The 21,083-nt window shown below is 48.4% G+C and overlaps 1 protein-coding gene across 2 annotated transcripts in view; it reads left to right on the top strand.

Annotated features, from left to right (window-relative positions):
* Positions 1-19,749, top strand: part of CCND2 (cyclin D2) — a 36,194-nt gene extending 16,445 nt beyond the window's left edge. The window contains exon 5 of one of the 2 annotated variants that reach the window (XR_014051596.1): positions 19,637-19,749. Coding sequence is in view for 1 of the 2 variants with exons in the window: in XM_081483524.1 (XP_081339650.1) it covers positions 6,583-6,732 (150 nt within the window). In the remaining variant the exon portion in view is untranslated. Of the gene's footprint in view, positions 1-6,582; positions 11,927-19,636 lie in introns of those variants that run through there. The other variant, XM_081483524.1, reaches the window with a different exon arrangement.
* Positions 19,750-21,083: the final 1,334 nt, after the last annotated feature.

Below are 21,083 nucleotides of genomic sequence, written 5' to 3'. Positions count from 1 at the left end.
AGTAAAGCACCTAAACTCCCAGCAGATGAAGGGCAAATGAATGGATGCTAAGCAGGTGTGAGGAATTAGAGGCATAGTAGAAAACCAGCCTGCGGGCAGGACTTTCTGGGCCTAACGTGAAACTCAGGGAAAAGCATCATGTTTCATCACTTGATGATAGAAAATGTCCTGGGACGGAGAAAAAAAATACAGTCTGTACCTGCCATGGTCTATTGTTCATCCTTAAAAAGAAATGAAATTGCAACGTATGCTACAACGTGGATGTGCCTTGGACATGTTAAGCGAAATAAGCCAGATACCAAAAAGACCAAATATGATTCCACTTAACCTAGAGTAGTTGAATCCATAAGGACAGAAAGTGGGATAAGAGGTTCCCAGGGACCAGAGGGTGGGGGAGGGGGAGAGTGGTTGTTGATGTAAAGATCTGGAGAGGTCACACAACACAGCAAAGGAACTTAAAGCTTACACACTGCATTTAAAAGAGTTGAAGATGGTCTGTGTTAGGTGGTGTATACTGGGTTGGCCAAGAAAGGTCATTCAGGGTTTTCTGTAAGAGTGTATGGACAAACCCGAGTGAAATTCTTGGCCAATGTTTTGCCATCACAAAAAGTTGTAGCTGTAGATGTAGGACCCTCGGACCACAGTGAAGGGCCCAAGGGTTTGCATTGTGTCCTCCCACGGGGAAGTCAGGTGCTCCGACCACCTTGTGCCCCACGGGCCCTGATGCTCAGACAGCTAGGAAATCGGGGTGCGCTGGCCTGTGACTCCCAGAGTCCTCGAAGCTGTGTGTCAGCCCTGTGTACCTGGAGATCCTGGACCAGCTGGTGGTGTCCTTTCTCCGTGGATTGTCAAGGATCAGGCTGCGGAAAGAGGGTCCCCTCGACTCCCCTACCCCAGGACAGCCAGACCCACCTCTCCAGCTCCCTGGCTGGCGGCAGTGAGCTTTGATAGAAGGGACGCACCCGGCTGTAGAAAGCCGTGTTCTGTTGCTTGCTCTGGTTGCCAAAATAAACCGGAACGCTTCATTCCAAAGAGAAAGCTGAGTGAGAAGGCTGACAGTTTTACAGGGAATAAAAGTCTCAGAGGGTGGTGTATTTTAAGTAGTCTTTCCTTCCACTCATGAGGGTTGCTAAAAACAGACCCCAGCCAGAGAGGCCGTGCTGGCTTTGGGGGACCGTCCACCGGGGCTTCCGTTGCCAGGGGTCTGCTTGCGAAGGGAGAACCGACTGGGCCACTTCCCTGGCAGAATCGGGGTTCCTCTTCCGTCCCCTCGGCATCCTGCTCTGCTTGGCGCCCGCCTTTATGTCCTTGTTCACTTGTCTATAGACTCTTGAACGAAACCCAACTTTGACTCAGTCCTTTCTCTCCGTATCCCCTGGCAGAGTCGTAGGGGAATGATGCTGGGGTGGGGGGAGGAAGGGAAAGGGGACAAAGGGCCGGCAGGTGGATTTCAAGTGTGTTTCCCCTGCTCTGGTCTCCCCAGGTCTCTTGGAAAGCGAGAGAGGACTTAGCATGTCAGGGTCCTTCAAGTTTTACCTGACTTTCTCTTAGAGCGAGTCACTTCGCTGTCACGTGACACCAGTTTCCTAAATCACTAATGAGCAAGTAGAATGGGGCTCACAGGCCTTGAAGATGTGAAGTTATAGGAAGATAGTTAACAGAACAGGTATACACTCAAGTCATCCTGTCATTGTGTATATCCTTTTCTACCTAGATTATACCCAAAGTCTGTTGCATTCTTTTTTTAAGATTTTCTTTTTTAATGTGGACCAGTTTTAAAGTCTTTATTGAGTTTGTTACAACATTGCTTCTGTTTTATGTTTTGGTTTTTTGGCCGTGAGGCATGTGGAATCTTGGTTCCCCGACTAGGGATCGAACCCAGGTCCCCTGCATTGGAAGGCAAAGTCTCAGTCACTGGACCACCAGGGAAGCCCCTCTGTCTCAGTCTTAAATAGCTCCCAGAGAAGTTCCAGGACATCCCTCCCCTAGGGTCATCCTGGCATATTAGAATCCTGGTTGTCAGTGGGCTGTTAACAAAACAACCTGCAGTGCCGGGGGAGATGCGATGAAGACTGGGCTTCCCAGGTGGCTCGGTGTTAAAGAATCCCACTGCCAGTGCAGTCAACCAAGGAAATGTGGGTTCGATCCCTGGGTCATGAAGATTCCCCTGGAGGAGGAAATGGCTACCCCCTCCAGTATTCTTGCCTGGAAAATTCCATGGACAGAGGGGCCTGGCGGACTACAGTCCATGGGGTCGCACAGAGTTGGACACAACAGATGTCATCTTGGTCCCGGAGCCCTCACGAGCACACCTTCTCCTGGAGACCCCTGTGTTCCCGAGACCGGTCTTTCATGGAGGGGCCCGGGCCTGTGGTCAGGGGCCTCCCGAAGAGTGGCTGGAGGAAGGGAAGCCGGGGGCGGGGCGGCAGAGGAAGCAGAGTTGGAGCTGACGCTTCCCCCGCGCGCCTGCCTGATTTTCACTGCGGGCCTCATTTGGTATTCAAGGAAATAAGCCCAACAGGCTGCGAAGAAAGGAAGAATGAGATAGTTTCCTAAGTTGTCTGTGCCTGAGTTGGCCGCGGGTCTGGGGTTCATTCAGCCCTTTGTCCCCCTGTTGAGTGCAGTGCGTGTGTGGTGACAATGCCCTGATGCAGCCACACTGGGGGCCGATGGTAACAGTTCCGCAGCCCATTCACCGAGGCCAAGGAGGGTGCAGGGCGCGCGGGGCTGGAGCCAGCAAGCGGAGGAAGTCGGGGCCCGGGGGGACGGAGCCCAGCTTCACAAACGCGGCTGTCAGGGCTCTGGGGGCCGGGGCAGGCGGGGGGAGGGGGCTCAGCCTCGTGGGGCTGGAGGCCTGCCCGACCCCCAGCGCTGGGGAGTGCCACCTGTCCAGGCTGACAGACGAGCATTATGGCTCTCCTTCTAATCAGCTTAATTTGGGGCATCTCGACACAATGGCTGGTGCTCTTGGAGGCTGCTGAGGAGCAGAGGGCCCCGGGGCACCTTTTCATCCAAGGCGCTGTGGGGGTGGGGGGTGGCGGCAGGTTTCTAGGCCGCTCTCAGGCTGTCTGCCTTTCCTGGAGATGCTCTGGTCTGTCTTTCCTTAGAACCTGGAAGGAGCGGACAGGTGTACAGGGAAGAGGGTTCTGGAATAGGAAGCTTTCCCTCTGAAGGCCAGGGTTAACTTCTGACTACATATGACTGGGGGACGAGCCAGCTCCAGTTCGGTTCTCTAAGCTGGGAAGTGAGGGCCGCTGGCTGTTACAGCTCCCCCCTCCAGAGCCCTTAGTTCTCAGATTCTGTAAGAATCTACGTGTGTCACCCTAAGAACCCTGCCCGGAGACACACTGCTGTCACTGTTCTGCAGCTTTGCCTCTTGTTCCCTTCAGGCTCCGCAGCTTGTTCCCCCGTCTGTTTGTCTGTTTCCCTCTATAGGCTTGGGCTCCTTCTCCTTCTGGGTCACACCCTCCACCCTGGCCCCCGCTGGGGAGATTGAGAGCCCCCTGGGCAGGACTGGGGCTGGAGGGACTAGGTGGGAGTGCGGGTCTGCTGCAGGTAGGGGCACCAGCCCACCCTCCCTCCAGCTTCACTTTCCAGCAGCTCACAGGAAATTCACACAGTTTTAGGAAGTCCACAAAGGGGAAGGGCTCCTGTGATGCTGAAGGAGGGTGTTAAAATACAGGGAGTGGGGAATTCCCTGGAGGTCCAGTGGTTAAGATCCTGCATTTCCACTGTGGAGAGCACAGGTTCTCACCTTGATCTGGTAACTTAAGATCCCATGTGCTGCATGGCCCAAAAAAATTATAGGAAAAAAGTGCAGGGCATGAGCTCCATCTCCAGGAAGAGGTAGGCTGATTTCTTACCTTTGTGCCACTGTCAGAGTAGAACATGAGCATCCTTTATGCAAAATGAGGTCTTGCCCTCAGGTAGGTTTTCATCTCGCCAATAACTACAGGTCCCACAGTTGAAACTCGGATGCTGTCAGCAGTGGAACCAGAGGAGGGTTAGACTTAGACCTCAGAGCACTTCCCAGGAATGGGGGACACAACTGACCCCTGAGAGCCTTCGCTTCCTGCTCCATCCTCATTTCTGCAGCAACTGCTATGGTCCTTCCTTTTCTCTTGAAGTAAGAGGTATCAAAGAGGAAGCGCTGGCCACTGTCAAAAATGATTTACATTGACTGGAGGAAAGAGAGTGTGTTTTGTGTGAAATCCTTTTTTCATTTTATTCAGGAGAATGGTTTGGGGCTGCAAGTTACATAAATATGACATTCGATGCCTGTGTTATCTCGAAGTCCTGTAGAAGTGACTGCCTGGTGTACCAGCCCGCCCAGAAGGACTTTCTCAGAACTGTTCCTTTAGGATCTCAGGCTGCTGGGAGGGAAGCCTGAATACCAGGAAGAGCAGGCACCTGGGTGACCCCCAGGGAGACTGTCCATGGCCCCCTATCAAGCTGCTTAGCTCTCTGGAGCCCCATCTCCATGTTCAGAGGACCACCCGTCTCAGCTGCTGGTGTGGCTAATGCAGAAATGATCACGGCGTTGGGTTCATGTTGTTGGGTGCCAGTTGTGTTGACACAGAAATAGAGTCACAGAGGAAGGAAAGTCGACAGGGTTGGCGGGGAGCTTCCTAGGGGACCAGCCAGAGCAGTTTTGACTGTCGTCAGTTTTTGCCTTGTTAACCTGATGTGAAGAGTGAACTCATTGGAAAAGACCCTAATGCTGGGAAAGACTGAGGGCGGGAGGAGGGGGCAACAGAGGATGAGATGGTTGGATGGCATCACTGACTCAATGGACATGACTTTGAGCAGACTCCAGGAGATAGTGAAGGATGGGGAAGCCTGGCGTGCTGCAGTCCATGGGGTCGCAAAGAGTCAGCATCCCTGCTGGATGCTCCATCCCCGGGGACTGTCCTGCTGCCCCCCTCACCTGTCTTGAGCAAATGCTCATTCGTACCTCATTTCAGAGAAACCTCAGGAATTCTTTCAGATTCCAGGACTTCCTCTTTATAACAAACGATTAGTGCTTTATCTAGACATCTTGATTGATCCTCCCTCTGTGAGCATCTCCTGAGCCTTACTTTACAAATGGGGAAACCAAGAACAGAGAAGGAGAATAACTCAGTGGTGCCCACAAGTCTGGTCGTGGGGACAGCAAATAACACCTCCCTCTGTCACTTTTCACTCATTCTGAGTGGCATTTCATATCTGCTCTCAGCGCTCTGTCTGCTCTTGCTCCAGATGTTAATTTTCCTAAAAAGCTGTGGTTTAACAGCATATGATGGATGAGAGATACAAAAGGAAAATGTGGGGGCATGGAAACTTTCCTGGGATCTCCAACTTTATTTTAGATCTTTGGAAAATAGAGATAATGCTTGTGTGCTTGGCAGACTGCAACCTCTGGGCAGTGAAAATTGCATGGTGGAGCAAACACAGGGGGAACATACATGAAACTTGGAAAGACCCAGGCAGAGTGGAGTTCACATATTTTCCATACGTTTACAAGAGTGCCAGGAAACCAGCCTTGATGAGTAGAGAGGGCGGGAGATGCTGAGTTGGCCAAAAAGTCCATTCAGATTTTTCCATAACATTTTATGGGAAAAGCCGAACGAACCTTTTGGCCTACCCAGTATCTGCTACGAGCAGTTACTTCAGCTTACACCCCAGTTGCTAGTGCCAACCACCGTCCCACCCTGATGACACCCATGAATTGCTGCTGTGTCAATGTCACCCTGTTTAGAGGAGCTTCTGCATGGGGCTGACACACCCTGAATCTTCCCTACCAAATATAGACTAATCTTAAAGCAGTGCTGCAGTTTTTTCTTTTTGCTTTCTCCCAAATTAGACGGCTCAAGTGTCCAGAACTTTGTAAACACTCTGTGTTGTATTTTTTATGAGAGTTTAAGGGAATGGTAAATAAGTGGAGAGACAAATTGGCTTGTTTATAAGCATTGCTGCAGTGGCTATGAAGCTCAGCATAGTTTAGTCCATTCACTTATATCTGTCCCTCTGGTGGTCTAGTTCTGTCACACTGTCTGGAGGGCTCACCTTCCCCTTTTCCCTCTCAGCACACGGTGTCCCCAAGCAGGAAGCATCTCGCTGGTCCTTGAGTTACCAGGTGCTGCATGGCCACAAATGGCCCCTCTCCTTGGCCAGCGCTGCCCAGGCTTCTGCTAAAATGCAGATTCTGAGATGCGACTGGTTCGGAGAAGGCTGAGAGTTGCATTTCTAACTAGCTCCCAGGTGGTACTGATGCTACTGGCCTATGGACCCCACTTGGAGTGGTTCCCCACCAGGAGGAGGACGCATCTCCTGCACATATTGACTTTCTTTCTACTGGAAGTGGAGAAGGACACGGCAGCCCACTCCAGTATTCTTGCCTGGGAAATCCCATGGATAGAGGGGCCTGGCGGGCTGGAGTCCAGGGGGTCACAAGAGTCGGAAATGACTTAGTGACTAAACCACCACTACCTTCTGGAAAGTGTGGAGTTAGGTGGGCTTGAATCGTGTGTGTTCTCTTTGTTGATTTCCTTGTGTCCTGTTGCCCTTGCTAATGGCTCTGGTCTTGATGCTTCTCCCTTCCAGGATTGCCTCAAAGCCTGCCAGGAGCAGATTGAGGTGGTGCTGCTGAATAGCCTGCAGCAGTACCGTCAGGACCAGGGCGACGGATCCAAGTCGGAGGATGAGCTGGACCAAGCCAGCACCCCTACAGATGTTCGGGATATCGACCTGTGAGGATGTGGGGTGGGCCAAATGGGAGGGGTGCGTCCAATCCGCTCTCTCCTTCTCTCTGGTTGTATTTGGTTCTCTTATGTTTTAGGATGAAACTTAAAAAAAACATTCTGCCCCCACCTAGATCCTATTGAAAGATCTTTTAGAAGTGAGAGATAAAGGTCCTATAAAAACGAAATCATTACAAGCATTTGGTGCCTATTTGAAGTACAACAGAAAGGAATCCCTTATATATGCCAACAGTTATGTTTGATGATGTTAAAAGTCATAGTAACATGCTTACAGGAAAACTGCAGAGTAGCTAGAGAAAAATGTACGCCTGCACTATGGGAACAAATTAGAGACTTTTTTTTTTCATGTTATGAACTAGCACGTATATACCCCTGTTAGGATAATTTGGAAGAACTGCGGATGCCATGTATGGCAGGATTGGATTGCAAAGCAATGAACTTGAGAAGGAATTAGAAATAAAGGAGGGACAGAATGGGGAGGGAGTGACAAATAATCTCAGCACAATCGAACCATTTTGGATGGAGAAGCGCCTGACTCCCAACCACCTGTTGGTTGCTAAGTCTTGCTGTCTGCAGTAGCTGCTACCTAAAAGAGATGTTCTGTTTTGCCCGTTGGATACAGGTGATTGGATCCTGGGTTTCATGTTTTTCGACACCTTGCTTCTTCTTCCAAACTTGGTTCGTTGTGGACACCACCCCATTTTTATCTTAAAGGGGCAATCTAGCTATGGGCCATCCCCCAAACTCTGTGAAATGGATGCAGACGGAGCCCCAGGGTGGGATCTAGAACTTTTTTTTTTTCTCCTGAGGTGTTCAAGAGAGTAATGTGACCTTGGCATCCCTCATTAGGAAAAAAAAAAACCTTAATTTTTTTGGTGCTGATTGGCATGTCCAGTCCACAGGTGAGCATTGGTATAAACCATTCCATTCGAAAAGCACTTTGAAAAATTGTTCCCGAGGGGGTAGATGGATTGGTTTATGCAAATCATACAGAGTAGAGGCCTCCTTCCTCCTCCTGTGTCCCCTCCCCTCCTGCCCCGCAGTCGGGTTGCTGTCCTGTATCCGACACTCTGGGTTCCCCTCCGGGGACTCGAGACACATCCCCTTCCGCTGAAATCCCTATGACAACATTCCTAAAAGCAGAGATCTGTAACCATTTTGATGGCACACAAGGATCTTAATTCCCACCTCTATACTTCCCCTTTGGACATGGAAAGAAACATGATTGCTGGTGCAAAGACAGACAGCGGATCATCCGTGTGGCATTTTGTTCCCGTTTCCGTTTTGTTTCTTTTGTTGTTGATTTCATTGCAAAGTTGCATTCAGCGTACTTGAACTTTTTTTTTTCCTCTCCACGTCTTAGAGGCATTCAGTTAGCAGAGAGGTTGAAGCACCAACTTTTTTTTTTTTTTTGCACAATTATAATTGACAGGTAATGAAGCTATTAAAATATTTGCCTTTTTAAGTAAAAAAAAATAAGATCAGAACAGGGCTACTCTGAAGAATTATTTTATACGCAGATTCTGCCTTGTTTCATAGTATTGAGGGTTTAAGATGGAGAAAAATCTAAAGGTCTCTTATTTTTCATTTTATTATGTTCAGTTTTTTATAATTTTTTTTTTTTTGCGCTGCTAAGAAGCTAAGATCATTCATCGTTATCCACATTAACAGTACCTAGCTGTAATGTTTCACCGAGTGTGCTGCTATTATATAAACATTTTTATAATATATTATTTTACTGCTTAAATTTCCAAGTCCTGAAGTAGTTGGTTGAGATAGGAGTTCTTCGTACTGGAAAAGCCCTCTTCCATACATAGTGTGTTTTCTTCTGGTTGCATATTCATGGTTTTTTTTTTTTTCCCTCTCTGATCACATTCTTCAAAGACAGAGCATTCTTTACCTCAGGTTTACTGGACAAAATCAATAGCTACGAAAGAAAATGGTTCACATTTTTGTTCTCATTAATACCTCACAACCGTACAGTTTCTGCTTGGGAGCCCATCAGTTAGGGAAGGCGGAGGGGGGAAGGGGCCGCAGCCTCTCCCCAATGGAAGGTGAGGGGCTTGGCCCCAGGGTCTCATGCCCAGGGACCTCTTCAGTGGTGAAGGTCATCAGGCTTCCATTCTGACTCCGGTATCCTCATCATGATGGAAAAAATGCAATTGGACCAAGGGATTTCCCCTCCCTCGCAAGGCCGACACACAGCGCTGAGTGATGCAGTGTGCTGGGCACGCAGCATCTGCACTTGGGTACCAGACAGTTCAGCAGGCTGTTTGTTCAGAGAGCCTCATCGGGCGAGCCTTTCTAAAGCACACCTGCTTCCAGTTCTCCTTTCACCTGGGAAGTTTCCCTTCTTTCGGCATGTTTCTCTCTCGGGCAAGTTTCTCTCTCCTGGATGCTGGCAGCCCCGCGGGTTCCCCCTTCAGGACGATCTCAGAGGGTTTCCTAGGTCTGAACCTGCAGCAGGCAGGGTTGCCATGGGAACTGCTCCCACCTGTCAGGCCTGTGACAGGCAAAATGCTGGGGCAAGGGCGTGGTCCTCGCTGAGTGGCACTGAATGGTTTTCAGGTTTTAAATCGTGCGCTGAATTGGCATGATCGGGAAAACGGGTCAGGGTGAGTATGGGATCGGTGGTTGAAGGCAGGTGGGCAGGTTGCTTCTGTCCTGAGATGGAATCCCAGGTGAGTCAGGCTTCGTTGACGTGGGTTAGAAGGGTTCAGGACTCGGTGAGTTACGTGATCCTGAGATGCTCAGGATTCCTGGTGGGCCAGTGGGCGGTGAATTCTGAGGTTTGGGGGAGAAACGCTGAGCAGCCTGTGTTTTATCAAGAGGCTATCCTGCATAGGCTGCTTTTCCGGGCCCCGGGGTTGGGGGGAGTCTGCGTGGTGGAGGAAAGCACAGGCCCTAGAGTTCTTGAGAATCTTGGAACCTAAAGAGAAAGGGAGGTACAGATCCCTCTAACAGTGACCAGCTGCTCAGCTCAAACGGAAGCAGCGAGGGAGAGAAATAAAGAAGGAGACAGGCCAACAGACTCCCCCTGCAGCCTCTCTCTCTCTCCACTTACCCTGGAGCCCTAAGGGTCCCTGGGACCTTCTAGCTTTTTCTCCTTTTCCTCCTCATGCCTAGTGTGATGGGAGGTGCAGGGTTGCAGGTGGGAAGGGTGCTAGGTAGTTTCTGCTTTCCTGCCTGCTCCCTCCTTACACAGAAGATGGGCCTTGTGCCCTCTCCTCAGATCTTGGGTCTTGGTTTCCTCGGTAGGAGTTTCTGTCCCAGAGGAGTTCAGGTGCATTTTTTTTTTTTTCCTCTTTCCTCCCGTGAAGGAGGTTCCAAACCTATTCTGGTTTTTTTCCTACCTTGTTGTCATTGTATCTCTCCTTTACTTTGTTCTCTTTATGTTCTTCTTCTTCTTCTTCTTCTTTTTTTCTTTTTCTGGTTATTTGTTTTTCTCCATCAGTGGGGACTGATTGTTCCCCTCGCCGGCCAAATTTTTTTCCTTCCCCTATTTTGGCCAAATCCTAGGGGGTGAAAATCCTCGTATGCCAAAAATATATGCTGAGCATAAGTCAATTCCATGTGGGTGGTTCATCACAGCTGAGAAGCCTGCAGGTGGGGGCAGGAGATGGGTGCCTCAGCAGACTGCACCTCCGCCCTTCCAGGCTGAGAGAAGGGGCTTCTGTCCCTGCAGGCTGCCCTCTGGAACTGTCCCCACCCCACTGAGCAGCCAGTGTTCCCCAGCCAGGTCCCCCTTGGTCTGTGGGCTGTTCGGAGGCCCCATTTTGCCTCCTGTCCTCACCTGAGTCGGGCACGTGTGACTCCGGAGGGGTGGCCCTTGGCTGCGGGCATCGAGGTCTTCCCTTCCGAGGAGGCTGCCACCCACCCCCGAGGGTCCCAGGAGCCCTGGGACTGCCTGGTGAGGATGGCGGCAGGACTGGATGACTTTTTCTCAAAGAAGGCAGCAGACTGTTCTCCCCACGGGCCACAGGGGGGACAGGGCTGGGAGAAGAAATAGACGTGCACCTTATATCATGTAAATATACTGATTTTTCTAGTTCAAGAAGAGAGAATTATTGGTAGAGTGGGAACGGGAGATAAGAATGGCAGGAAATCTTGAGTAAGCCAGCTGGCTTCTAAGCCAAAAGGGTTCCTCCGTGTTTATCTTTGAGACAGTCCAACCCCAAGAATAGCTTTAAAAGGGAAATCAGTGTTGAGACGGTGAAGTCCCTTACCCAACATACACCCTGTAGCTTTAGAACGAACGCAGGCTCCTCAGCTGTGGGCTCAGCGTGGTTCCCGTCACCCGTTGGTGCGAAACAAGGCGGGAAATTCATTAGGATGTTTATGGCTTTTTCATCCTACCCAGCTTTTCCTGGTTCTGGATTCTAAACAACCCAGAACAGTCTCTTTCCTCCAGAACCACTGTTCTGCATCCCGGTGTCTGCTTCTAGACTTGCGTGGGCCCTCAGACCCGTTTCTTGGCTTAAGTTTCCGGAAGCCTTCGGCAGACGTATACACACACGCTCTTGCTGCCACATTTATTCCTTTGCCTGCAGCTTACTTTGGGGGGAAAAAAAGTGCCTTACTGACTGTAGCCATTACAGTAGCCAGTGTATTTTCACAGATGCCTATCCTTTTTTTTTTTTTTTAAAGTTCTCATTTTTTTTTTAGTTGGTTCTATTTCTTACTGCCCACCACCTCTGAAATCCCCAGCGTGTCATGAGGCCATTGGATTTTTTCCATTATGTTCATTACCCTTGTGCCATGTACCTCAGATCTCTCTCTCTCAGTTACAGTTTCTTGTCTTGGACTTTCTTTTATTATTATTATAATTTTTTTTTTTTTTTTGCTTTAAACGAGTGTGATGCCATATCGAGTCAATGTTAATCTCTCACCATGTACTCTATAAGAGGTGTGGGTGTTTATTTGGTTGGCGTGCGAGCAAGTGCTAAAGTAGCATGATCAGTATACACAGAAGGTTTTTAGGAAGTATGGGGAAAAAAAAATGTTGTATTGGCTATGAAGGTGACATGGTATAGTCAAGCTGCCTTTTCTGAGGTCCTATCTTTTCAGTGTTAAGTGATTTTTAAAAATAATAACCTGTTTTTCTGACTAGCTTAAAGATGGATTTGAAAATGGTTCTGGATGCAATTAGATTATGCTATTTGGACAATAAACTCACCTTGACCTAAGGTCTCTGGCTCTTTGATTTATTTTTTAGACCAGCAGTCCTCAGTGTGGAACACAACCTTCTCAGGTCAGAACTGTTGGCCATAGTTGGTGTTGGGGTAAAATGTGGATACTAACCCCTGAAGGGTCATTTAGATGTGTCACTTGGGTGCAAGCCATTGATGGCCTTTTTTTTTAAAAAAAAAAAACAAGGATCACCCAGGCAACCCTCTTGTAAAAAACTGGAGCCTCAGATCACTTTGAAGAGGTGCGTCAGTCACTGCTGTCATGACTGACGTCAGATGCTATCCCCTGATTATTGCCAGCTCTTCACTCCTGGGTCTGAGTGAGCATCTTCTGGCTTCTGAGGTGCCATCTCAAGAGTGTATGTGTGTGTATGTGTGTGTATGCTCAGACTCTTAGTGACCCCATGGACTGTAGTCCACCTGGCTCCTCCATCCAAGGAATTCTCCAGGTAAGAATACTGGAGTGGTAGCCATTCCTGTCTCCAGGGGATCATCCCAACACGGAGATGGAACCCAGGTCTCCCGCATTGCAGGCGGATTCTTCACCGACTGAGCCACTAGGGAAGCCCCATCTCTAGATTGGGTGGGGCGTGTCCATGGAGAACCAGACCGCTGCAGCTTTTCCTTTTGCCTCCTGCTCTTCGTGGCTCCTACCTGATTCCTGATTCTCTCTCTCTCTATCCCTTCCTTGAGGGCTGAACCGCCACTGCCTTGGAGGAAAGGGTGGTGAGGCAGAGCCTCGGAAAAGGGTGGGAATGCTGCTGCTGCTAAGTTGCTTCAGTCATGTCCGACTCTGTGCGACCCCGTAGATGGCAGCCCACCAGGCTCCGCCGTCCCTGGGATCCTCCAGGCAAGAATACTGGAGTGGGGTGCCATTGCCTTCTCCGATGGCCACTCTTAAATGAATTGCCAGTTGCTCCATGACCTCAGAAACTCATACTAGCCTCTTTCCCAAGAGTGATGGGTCATGCCTGTTTGCTGTTGCTATGAAAATTCATTTTCTCTAGTTCCCTGTCTCTTTCAAAGTCACTGAATGGATAAAGAAGATGTAGTGCATATATACAATGGAATATTACTCAGCCATGAAAAAGAAGGAAATGATACCATCTGCAGCAACATGGTTGCACCTAGAGATGATCATACTAAGTGAAGTAAACCAGACAGAGAAAGACAAATACTATATGATACCACTTACATGTGGATTCTTAAAAAAAGGAAATGAACTTGTTCACAAAACAGAAACAGACTGAGATTTAGAAAACAAAGTTATGGTTACCAAAGGGGAAAGGTGGTAGGTAGAGATAAAGTAGGAGGTTGGAATTAATGTACAGATACATGTCTGTATGTTATAAAACAATGAACAAGGCCCTATTGTATGGTACAGTGAGCTCTACTCAATACTCTGTAATAACCTATATGGGAAGAGAATCTGAAAAAGATAAATGTATAACTGAATCACTTTGCTATATACCTGAAACTAACACAACATTGTAAATCAATTACATTCCAACATAAAAATTTTTAATGTGAAAATTAAAAAATGTGAATTTCTATGAGAGTTAAACAAAATATTAAAGGAAATAGAGACAAAATAATAACCTAGTCTCTAAGGGGAAAAAAGTCACTGTAGGCTGTTTTCCAGTTTAATTCTGACCTCAGTTGCAAGCAGGAAGGGGAATGGTAGTCATGGAGGGACAGTCCAGATGAAGACATTTCCCTGTTATCCCCTAGTAAGTCCACTCAATAGGATGCTTCATCTTACAAGGACTCAAGAAATTCCCCTTTGTTTCCATCCCCTGTGGACTTCCAGTGTTCTTGGAGGAAAGCAGGCATAACTTTTTTCTTGGGTTTCTGCCTAGTGGCGTCCGCTGGGCCTCTCGGGAGTTTCCAAGGCCTCTTTCGTTGGTCGCTGCTCTTAACCATCCTTGGAATCCTCTTCTGCACGACCGACAGTGCAGCCAGGTCCCTCCCTCCCCTCCGCTCCCCGATCTGTGCCCCGCAGTGCTTGTGCCCTGTCTGTTAATAACACTCCAGCACCTCTCCTCCCAAATACCGTCCAGTGCGGCTGGCTTCTCCCGTCCAGGGCTCTGGGTGTTGAAGGTGGGAAGGAAGCTGAAGCCTCACCCTGCACAGCTGGCTTGGGATCCATCCACCAGCCCCTTCACACACATTCTCAGACTCACTTCATCTTACACTTGGAAAATCTCAGACTTTAAACACCATAAACACAGATGCTACCCTCATAAAAAGGATGCAAGGATCCTTTCTGCAAGTGGAAGATAGTAGTGGAGCAGAGATGTCAAAATCCCAGGTCTTTTGTTTCTGCTCTAGGGACTTTGCTGGTGGTCTAGTGGCAATGGCACCCCACTCCAGTACTCTTGCCTGGAAAATCCCATGGACGGAGGAGCCTGGTAGGCTGCAGTCCATGGGGTCGTGAAGAGTCGCACTCGACTGAGTGACTTCACTTTCATTTTTCACTTTCGTGCATTGGAGAAGGAAATGGCAACCCACTCCAGTGTTCTTGCCTGGAGAATCCCAGGGACGGGGGGAGCCTGGTGGGCTGCTGTCTATGGGGTCGCACAGAGTTGGACACGACTGAAGCGACTTAGCAGCAGTAGCAACAGTGGCTTAAGAATCCACACTCCCAAGGAGGGGGCCCGGGTTCAATCCAGGTGCTCCCTCTAAGACCCGATGTTTTGGTCTTCCCGGGTGGCTCAAACAGTAAAGACTCTGCCTGCAATCCAGGAGACCCAGGTTTAATCCCCTGGAGAAGGAAATGTCTACCCACTCCAGTATTCTTGCCTAGAAATATCCCACGGACAGAGGAGCCTGGCAGACTACAGGCAATGGAGTCACAAAGAGTCAGACTTGACTCAGTGACTAACACTTACACTTTGTTTCTGCTCTAGGGAGAACTTTTCTAACAACTTTGCAGAGATCTGAGGCTTTGAGTTGGGATACAGAGGTCACACCAAAATGAAAAGTTCCAGTTGCCCGAGTAACACGCTCAGCCTGCTGCTGTGAGGATAGCTGGGTGTGACACCGGATCATTTCTGCCCTGTCCTTACAGCAACGACGGCAGCAAGAACGGAGGTGACAGTGAAGGTTGAGCGTGTCACAAAGAGCTGACCGGCCGTGGCCAGCGCGTGTGTGCGGGGCCAACTACACTTGGCCGTCAAGGAAAAGCAGAGCAGACAGAACCCATGCTCCACGGTTTAGGAGGTTTTCCATGAGACACAAAATACACAGACTCCTGAGATGGCACTGAGCTCTGATGGCAAATGCGGATGCCCTGGGTGGCTCCGGCTGCTTTCTGACAAGGTGGATGCATTTGCTCAAGCAAATGAGTTTTAGGAAAATACATTTGGAAACACGCAGTAGAGCCTGCAAACAGAGCTTGACTTTCTCCAGAAATAAGGGGCTGGGAAGTGATTTTAAAAACGAAGGGAAAATAGATTTTTTTTTTTTTGAGACACTAGTCCTCTGTCTGCTAGCTTTCTGATCAAAATTGTTATTCCTTACTCAAAAAAAGTGAAGGGAAGATATTCCTAGCTTGAAGAGCACACACAATATAATGGATTTTAAACACTGAATACCGATGTTACTCTCATGAAAAGGATGAACTCCACCACAGACGTCAATATGAGATTCCCATATACCTAATTCCTTCTGAGAAATACAGCCAGCCTTTCTGAGCTGATGGCTTGGGCTCAGGGATATACGTCTGCTGTTGAGGGGCAGATTCCATCAGGATCTCATCAGGCAGGCACACAGAATTGGGCAGCCTGAGAACACAGCAAGACAGTCCCAGGGCCCTGCCTCAGCATCCCACGGGAACTTGGCGTCTATGTTTTTCCAAATCACAGCTTCTGTTTCACTGGTGGTGACTTGCTCTGGCCTTTGCTCCAGGAGGCTCAGTGGGTGAGGAGTCCACCTGGAGAGACACAGGTTCAATCCCTGGGTCGGGAAGATCCCCTGGAGGAGGGCATGGCAACCCACTCCAGTATTCTTGCCTGGAGAATCCCATGGACAGACAAGCCTGGTGGGCTACAGTCCATGGGGTCGCAAAGGAGTCAGACACGACTGAGCACGCAAGCTGGGCCCCCGCCATCCTCTGGCCTTGGTGGGTATCAACTTCCTGGGAAGTCCACTAGGTGGCACTAATGCCATGGGCGGGAGCAACTTGCAGAGAGAACCTTGGCAGACAGGTGTAAGGCGGCACCTCCCTCCCACAGGTGAGCAGAACTGGCAGCTGCCTCCCCAGCATCTCTCAGCACTGCTGCCGCCTTCTGACTTTTCCTGGGATGGGCTGGTGCTGTTCATGACTTCTTGCTGTTCTTTTCAGTGTCTAATTTGGAGATGCAAAAAGTAATTTATGGACCAAATCCAGCCCTTGGGCATGTTTAGCTTGACTCCCGTCACGACTTATATTCATTGGAAGTACTGATGCTGAAGCTCCAATTCTTTGGTCACCTGATGCGATGAGCTGACTCACTGGAAAAGACTCTGATGCTGAGAAAGATTGAAGGCACAAGGAGAAGGGGTCCACAGATGGTTGGATGGCATCACCAACTCAGTGGACATGAATTTGAGCAAGCTCCGGGAGATGGTGAAGGACAGGGAAGCCTGGTGTTCTGTAGTCCATGGGGACACAAAGAGTCGGACATGACTTAGCGACTGAACAATGACAACTCAGCCCAGAGAATCTTTCTGATCCAGAGCACAGGGAAGACCTCCTCACAGTCTCCCAAGCCCTTGCTTACGGCAGGATTATTTTCTTTATCCTTCAAGGAGAGATGATCATTTCCCTGGCTCTCTGGCACCTCTCCTTCCCTGAAAAGGGGACATGGGATAAAGGGCCAAAAAATGCAAAGGAAAAATGCTGGAGGAAAAGCACTGATTACTACTCAGAAGTATCCTACCGTGGGTATGATGACCTGAGCCCTGCAAGGGCTCATGCTGTTCTCAGTGTAGGGTCCTCAGCAGTGGAGGCCTGGACATAGGGAAAGTGCTCTCAGCTCGTGTGGGTTTCCGTTTGTGGCTGGGCTCAATGAGTCTGGACACCTCGGTCAGTAACCTTCCTGGAAAGTCTTGATGCCTCCGATGTTTTGACAGCAATCATTCACTTCTATCGGAGAAGGCAGTGGCACCCCACTCCAGTACTTTTGCCTGGAGAATCCCATGGACGGAGGAGCCTGGTGGGCTGCAGTCCACGGGGTCTCGAAGATCCAGACACAACTGAGTGACTTCACTTTCACTTTTCACTTTCATGCATTGGAGAAGGAAATGGCAACCCACTCCGGTGTTCTTACCTGGAGAATTCCGGGGACGGCGGAGCCTGGTGGGCTGCTGTCTATGGGGTCGCACAGAGTCGGACACCACTGAAGCGACTTAGCAGCAGCAGCAGCAGCAGCATTCACTTCTGTCTCCCATGTGGCCCTGTAGAATCAGAATGAAGAGTCTATGGGGGACTTCCCTGGTGGTCCCTAGGTTAAGATTCTGTCCTCCAATGCAAGGGGAGAGGATTGATCCCTGGTCTGGGAACTAAGGTCCCACAAGCCTTGGAGTGTGACCGAAAATTAAAAAACAAAACCAGAAAAGAGGGTAGGGAAGATCTGCTTCAATATGGTACTTCCTATGGCCTTACCCACTCCACATCCTAAATCTTTCCAGAAACTAGGACCAGGAGAACAAGATTCTAGGGTCTTCCTGAGCGCTCTTCCTGGCTCTAGGGGAACCTTCCCAATCAAGACCCAACAGTGCTTGCTGTCTGCCTGGAGTGTTGCTGACAGTGTTGTACATTTATTCATTTCATGCAGATTGTCACAGTGACAGGAAAAATCAGGATGGTGTAGCAGAGAGGGCATTTCACTTAAGCAAGAGGACCTATATTTGAATCCCAGGGTGGTTGCTTGTTAACTGTAAGATGCTGGATTATTAAAGGGATTACATGAAGTAGTGTAGGTACAATGCCTAATACTGGAACTTCAAGCAGTGTCTGACCTTTCCACATCCACAGGTTCAACCAAAGATTGAAAATGTTTGAGAAAAAAATTCCACCAAGTTCCCTAATGGCTCAGACAGAGAAGAATCTGCTAGTAATGCAGGAGAACCGTGTTTGATCCCTGGGTGGGGAAGATCCCCTGGAGAAGGGAATGGCAACCCACTCCAGTATTCTTGCCTGGAGAATCCCACGAACAGAGGAGCCTGGTGGGCTGCAGTCCATGTGGTTGCAAAGAGTCGGAAACGACTGAGTGACTTACACTCCCAAAAAGCAAAGTTTGAATCTGCAGAGTGCTGACAGCTATTCATAGAGCTTTTACATTCTAGGTATCCTGAGTAACCTAGAGATGACTGAAAGTGTCTGGGAAGATTTGCACAGGTTACCTGCCAATACCACACCATCGTATATAAGGGACTTGGGCATTCACAGATGGTGGTACCCGAGGAAGGTCCTGGAACCAGTTTCCAGTGGGTAGTGACTGTATATGCAAACACATCAAGTACCTTGTCAACTATTTTTAAAGGTGTTATGAATGCAAATGTTAACTTTCCAAAAGGGCAGGGATGACAAGAGGTATCGCTTTCCTGTAGATCGTGATGGAAGAGACTGCTCTGATCCACGGCAGTGAAACCATAAGCGTATAATCTGGCCACAGTATCCCCTTCATTCTGCTGCCCTTGTCCCAAACAGCAATGAACTTGGGCTTAGGCAAAGTTCTCTCCCCCACTAAGTGACAGGCTATTAGGCGAGGCATGAAAAGGGATTACTGGATACATGTATTCAAATAAAGGGGAGTTCCCCAGAAGCAGGCTGAGAAGGCCTCCTTCCACCATCCATCAGCAGAAAAGATGTTTGACTGGCAGATATGATTTTTTGGAAGCAGCAGTAATGGCGAACTCTGGGTGACAGATGTCAGATGTTGGCAGAGTGACTGCCAAAACAAATCTCCTTGCACCTTCAGACATCAAGCTGTTGGAGGACTGGGCACAGTTGGACTGGCAGCCCCTTCCTTCTTGGATCACTGCTCACATTATTATTTCTCAGTCGCCGGACAAAGCAGATGGTTTACCATGTATTTGTGACTTTTTATTGGCCTTGAAGTTCTGTTCTTCCATCAGGGTACAGCATGTAATCAATTATGACAGTGGGTGGTGTAAAAAAAAAATCCCTGCCAATAAAAGTCCAAGACTTTCTCTTTTATTACATTTGCATAAACCCCGACAATTTCCAACTTAAAAGCCAGGGGATCAAGAAGCAAAGTCGTGGTGTTAAAAGTACAGTAACTGGGGTAATTGAAAAAGCACCAAATCTTAGTTGGTCCTGAAGACTCTTGTTAGTTTAGACTAACATCTGATGTCAGCCTTGTCCATTTTGAGTCTTCAACTCAAAATCTTCTCATCTCTATTTTGGTGAGTCTTTGAAAACATTTTTTTTTTCTTTCTTTATTTTTTAGTTGCTCTGGGTCCTCGTTGCTGATCGTGGGCTTTCTCTAGTTGGGGCGAGTGGGGGCTCCTTTTCGTTGCAGTACATGGGCTTCTCATAGCAGTGGCTTGTCATGTTGCCGAGCATGAGCTCCAGGCATGCAGGCTCAGGAGTTGTGGTGCACGGGCTCAGTTGCTCAGGAGCATGTGGGATCTTCCCGGACCACAGTGAAGAGTTTTCTATCTTATGTTTTTTTCCTTTTTTTTTTCTTTATTTTTTAGGAACATGATTTTTGGATGACAAATGTTGATTGGGCTTCTGCAACGTGACTGTCACCATTCCAGGTACATGTAAGAGAACAAGAGAGTCCCTTCCTTAAAAAAAAAAAAAAAAACACCTACATTCCAGCATATAACAAAACAGAAATGGATTTATACATACAGAGGGCAAACAGGTGGCAAAATTGGGGTAGTGGGAGGAAAGAAATAGGTGAGAAAGATTAGGAGGTACAGACTTCCAGTTGCAAAATAAATGAGTCAGCGGGTATTAAAGGTTCATTGAGGGGAATACAGGTGACATGTTGTAACCACTTATCTTGGTGATGATTTTGAAATGTGTCAAGCCACTGTGTTGTAACAGGAACTAACATAGAGTTTTAGGTCAATTATACTTCAACAACAAACCCATGGAGGGAGTGGAGATCAGATTTGTAGATACTGGGGGCTGAGGAGTGGGGAAATTGGATGAAGGCAGTCAAAAGGTACACACTTCCAGTTACAAGATAAATAAATTTTTGTCTCTAAGTCATGTCCGACTCTTTTTTGACCCCATAGGCTGTAGCCCACCAGGCTTCTCTGTCCACGGGATTTCCCAGGAGAGAATACTGAAATGGGTTACCATTTCCTCCTCCAGGGGATCTTCCTGACCCACGGGTCGAATGGGTGTCTCCTGCAATGGCAGGTGGATTCTTTACCACTGAGCCACCCAGGGAGCCCTAAGATAAATAAATACTAGAGATGTAATGTACAACATGATAAAGATAATAAACATAGCTGCAGAGAGTAAATCCTAAGAGTTCTCATCAAGAGAAAAGCCTTTTTTTTTTACTATAATTTTGTGTCTCTAAGATGATTCTTTCAGGAAAAGAAACGATTTCAAACTTGATTGATAATCACTAGAGTTTTCCTGGACTTCTCTGGTGATTCAGATGGTAAAGAAGCTGCCTGCAATGCGGGAGACTCAGGTTTGATCCCTGGGTTGGGAAGATCCGCTGAAGTAGGAAATGGCAACCCACTCCAATACTCTTGCCTGGAAAATCCCATGGACAGAGGAGCCTGGAGGGCTACAGTCCAGAGGTCACAAAGAGTCAGACATGACTGAGCAACTAACACAGGACATGACAAGATGAGGGATATTCACTAAACTTTTCATGACAGTCATTCCGTGATGGGTATAAGTTACATCATTATGTTGTACACCTTAAACTTACAGAGTGCTGTATGTCCATTATATCTCAGTAAAACTGGGAGAAAAAGTAAACGAATGAGGAGAAGGCGGAGGCGAGGGCTGCAGGCTGTAGACACAAATCATATCTATACACTGGGTAGGATCACTGAAGAGACTGCATGGTGGAGAATAGAAGGGGACCAAGGCATAACCCACGGAGGCTTGGACACTGACCGTATGGATGGCATTGTCCACACACTGAACACTCACATGTTCCTCACT

The sequence above is a fragment of the Giraffa tippelskirchi genome, chromosome 4, assembly GCF_054371585.1.
Source record: "Giraffa tippelskirchi isolate mGirTip1 chromosome 4, T2T-mGirTip1v1.2.pri, whole genome shotgun sequence".
In the NCBI taxonomy this organism is placed as follows: Eukaryota; Metazoa; Chordata; class Mammalia; order Artiodactyla; family Giraffidae; genus Giraffa; species Giraffa tippelskirchi.
Note: the sequence above shows the minus strand (reverse complement) of the source record. Positions and strands in the feature narration are given on the sequence as shown.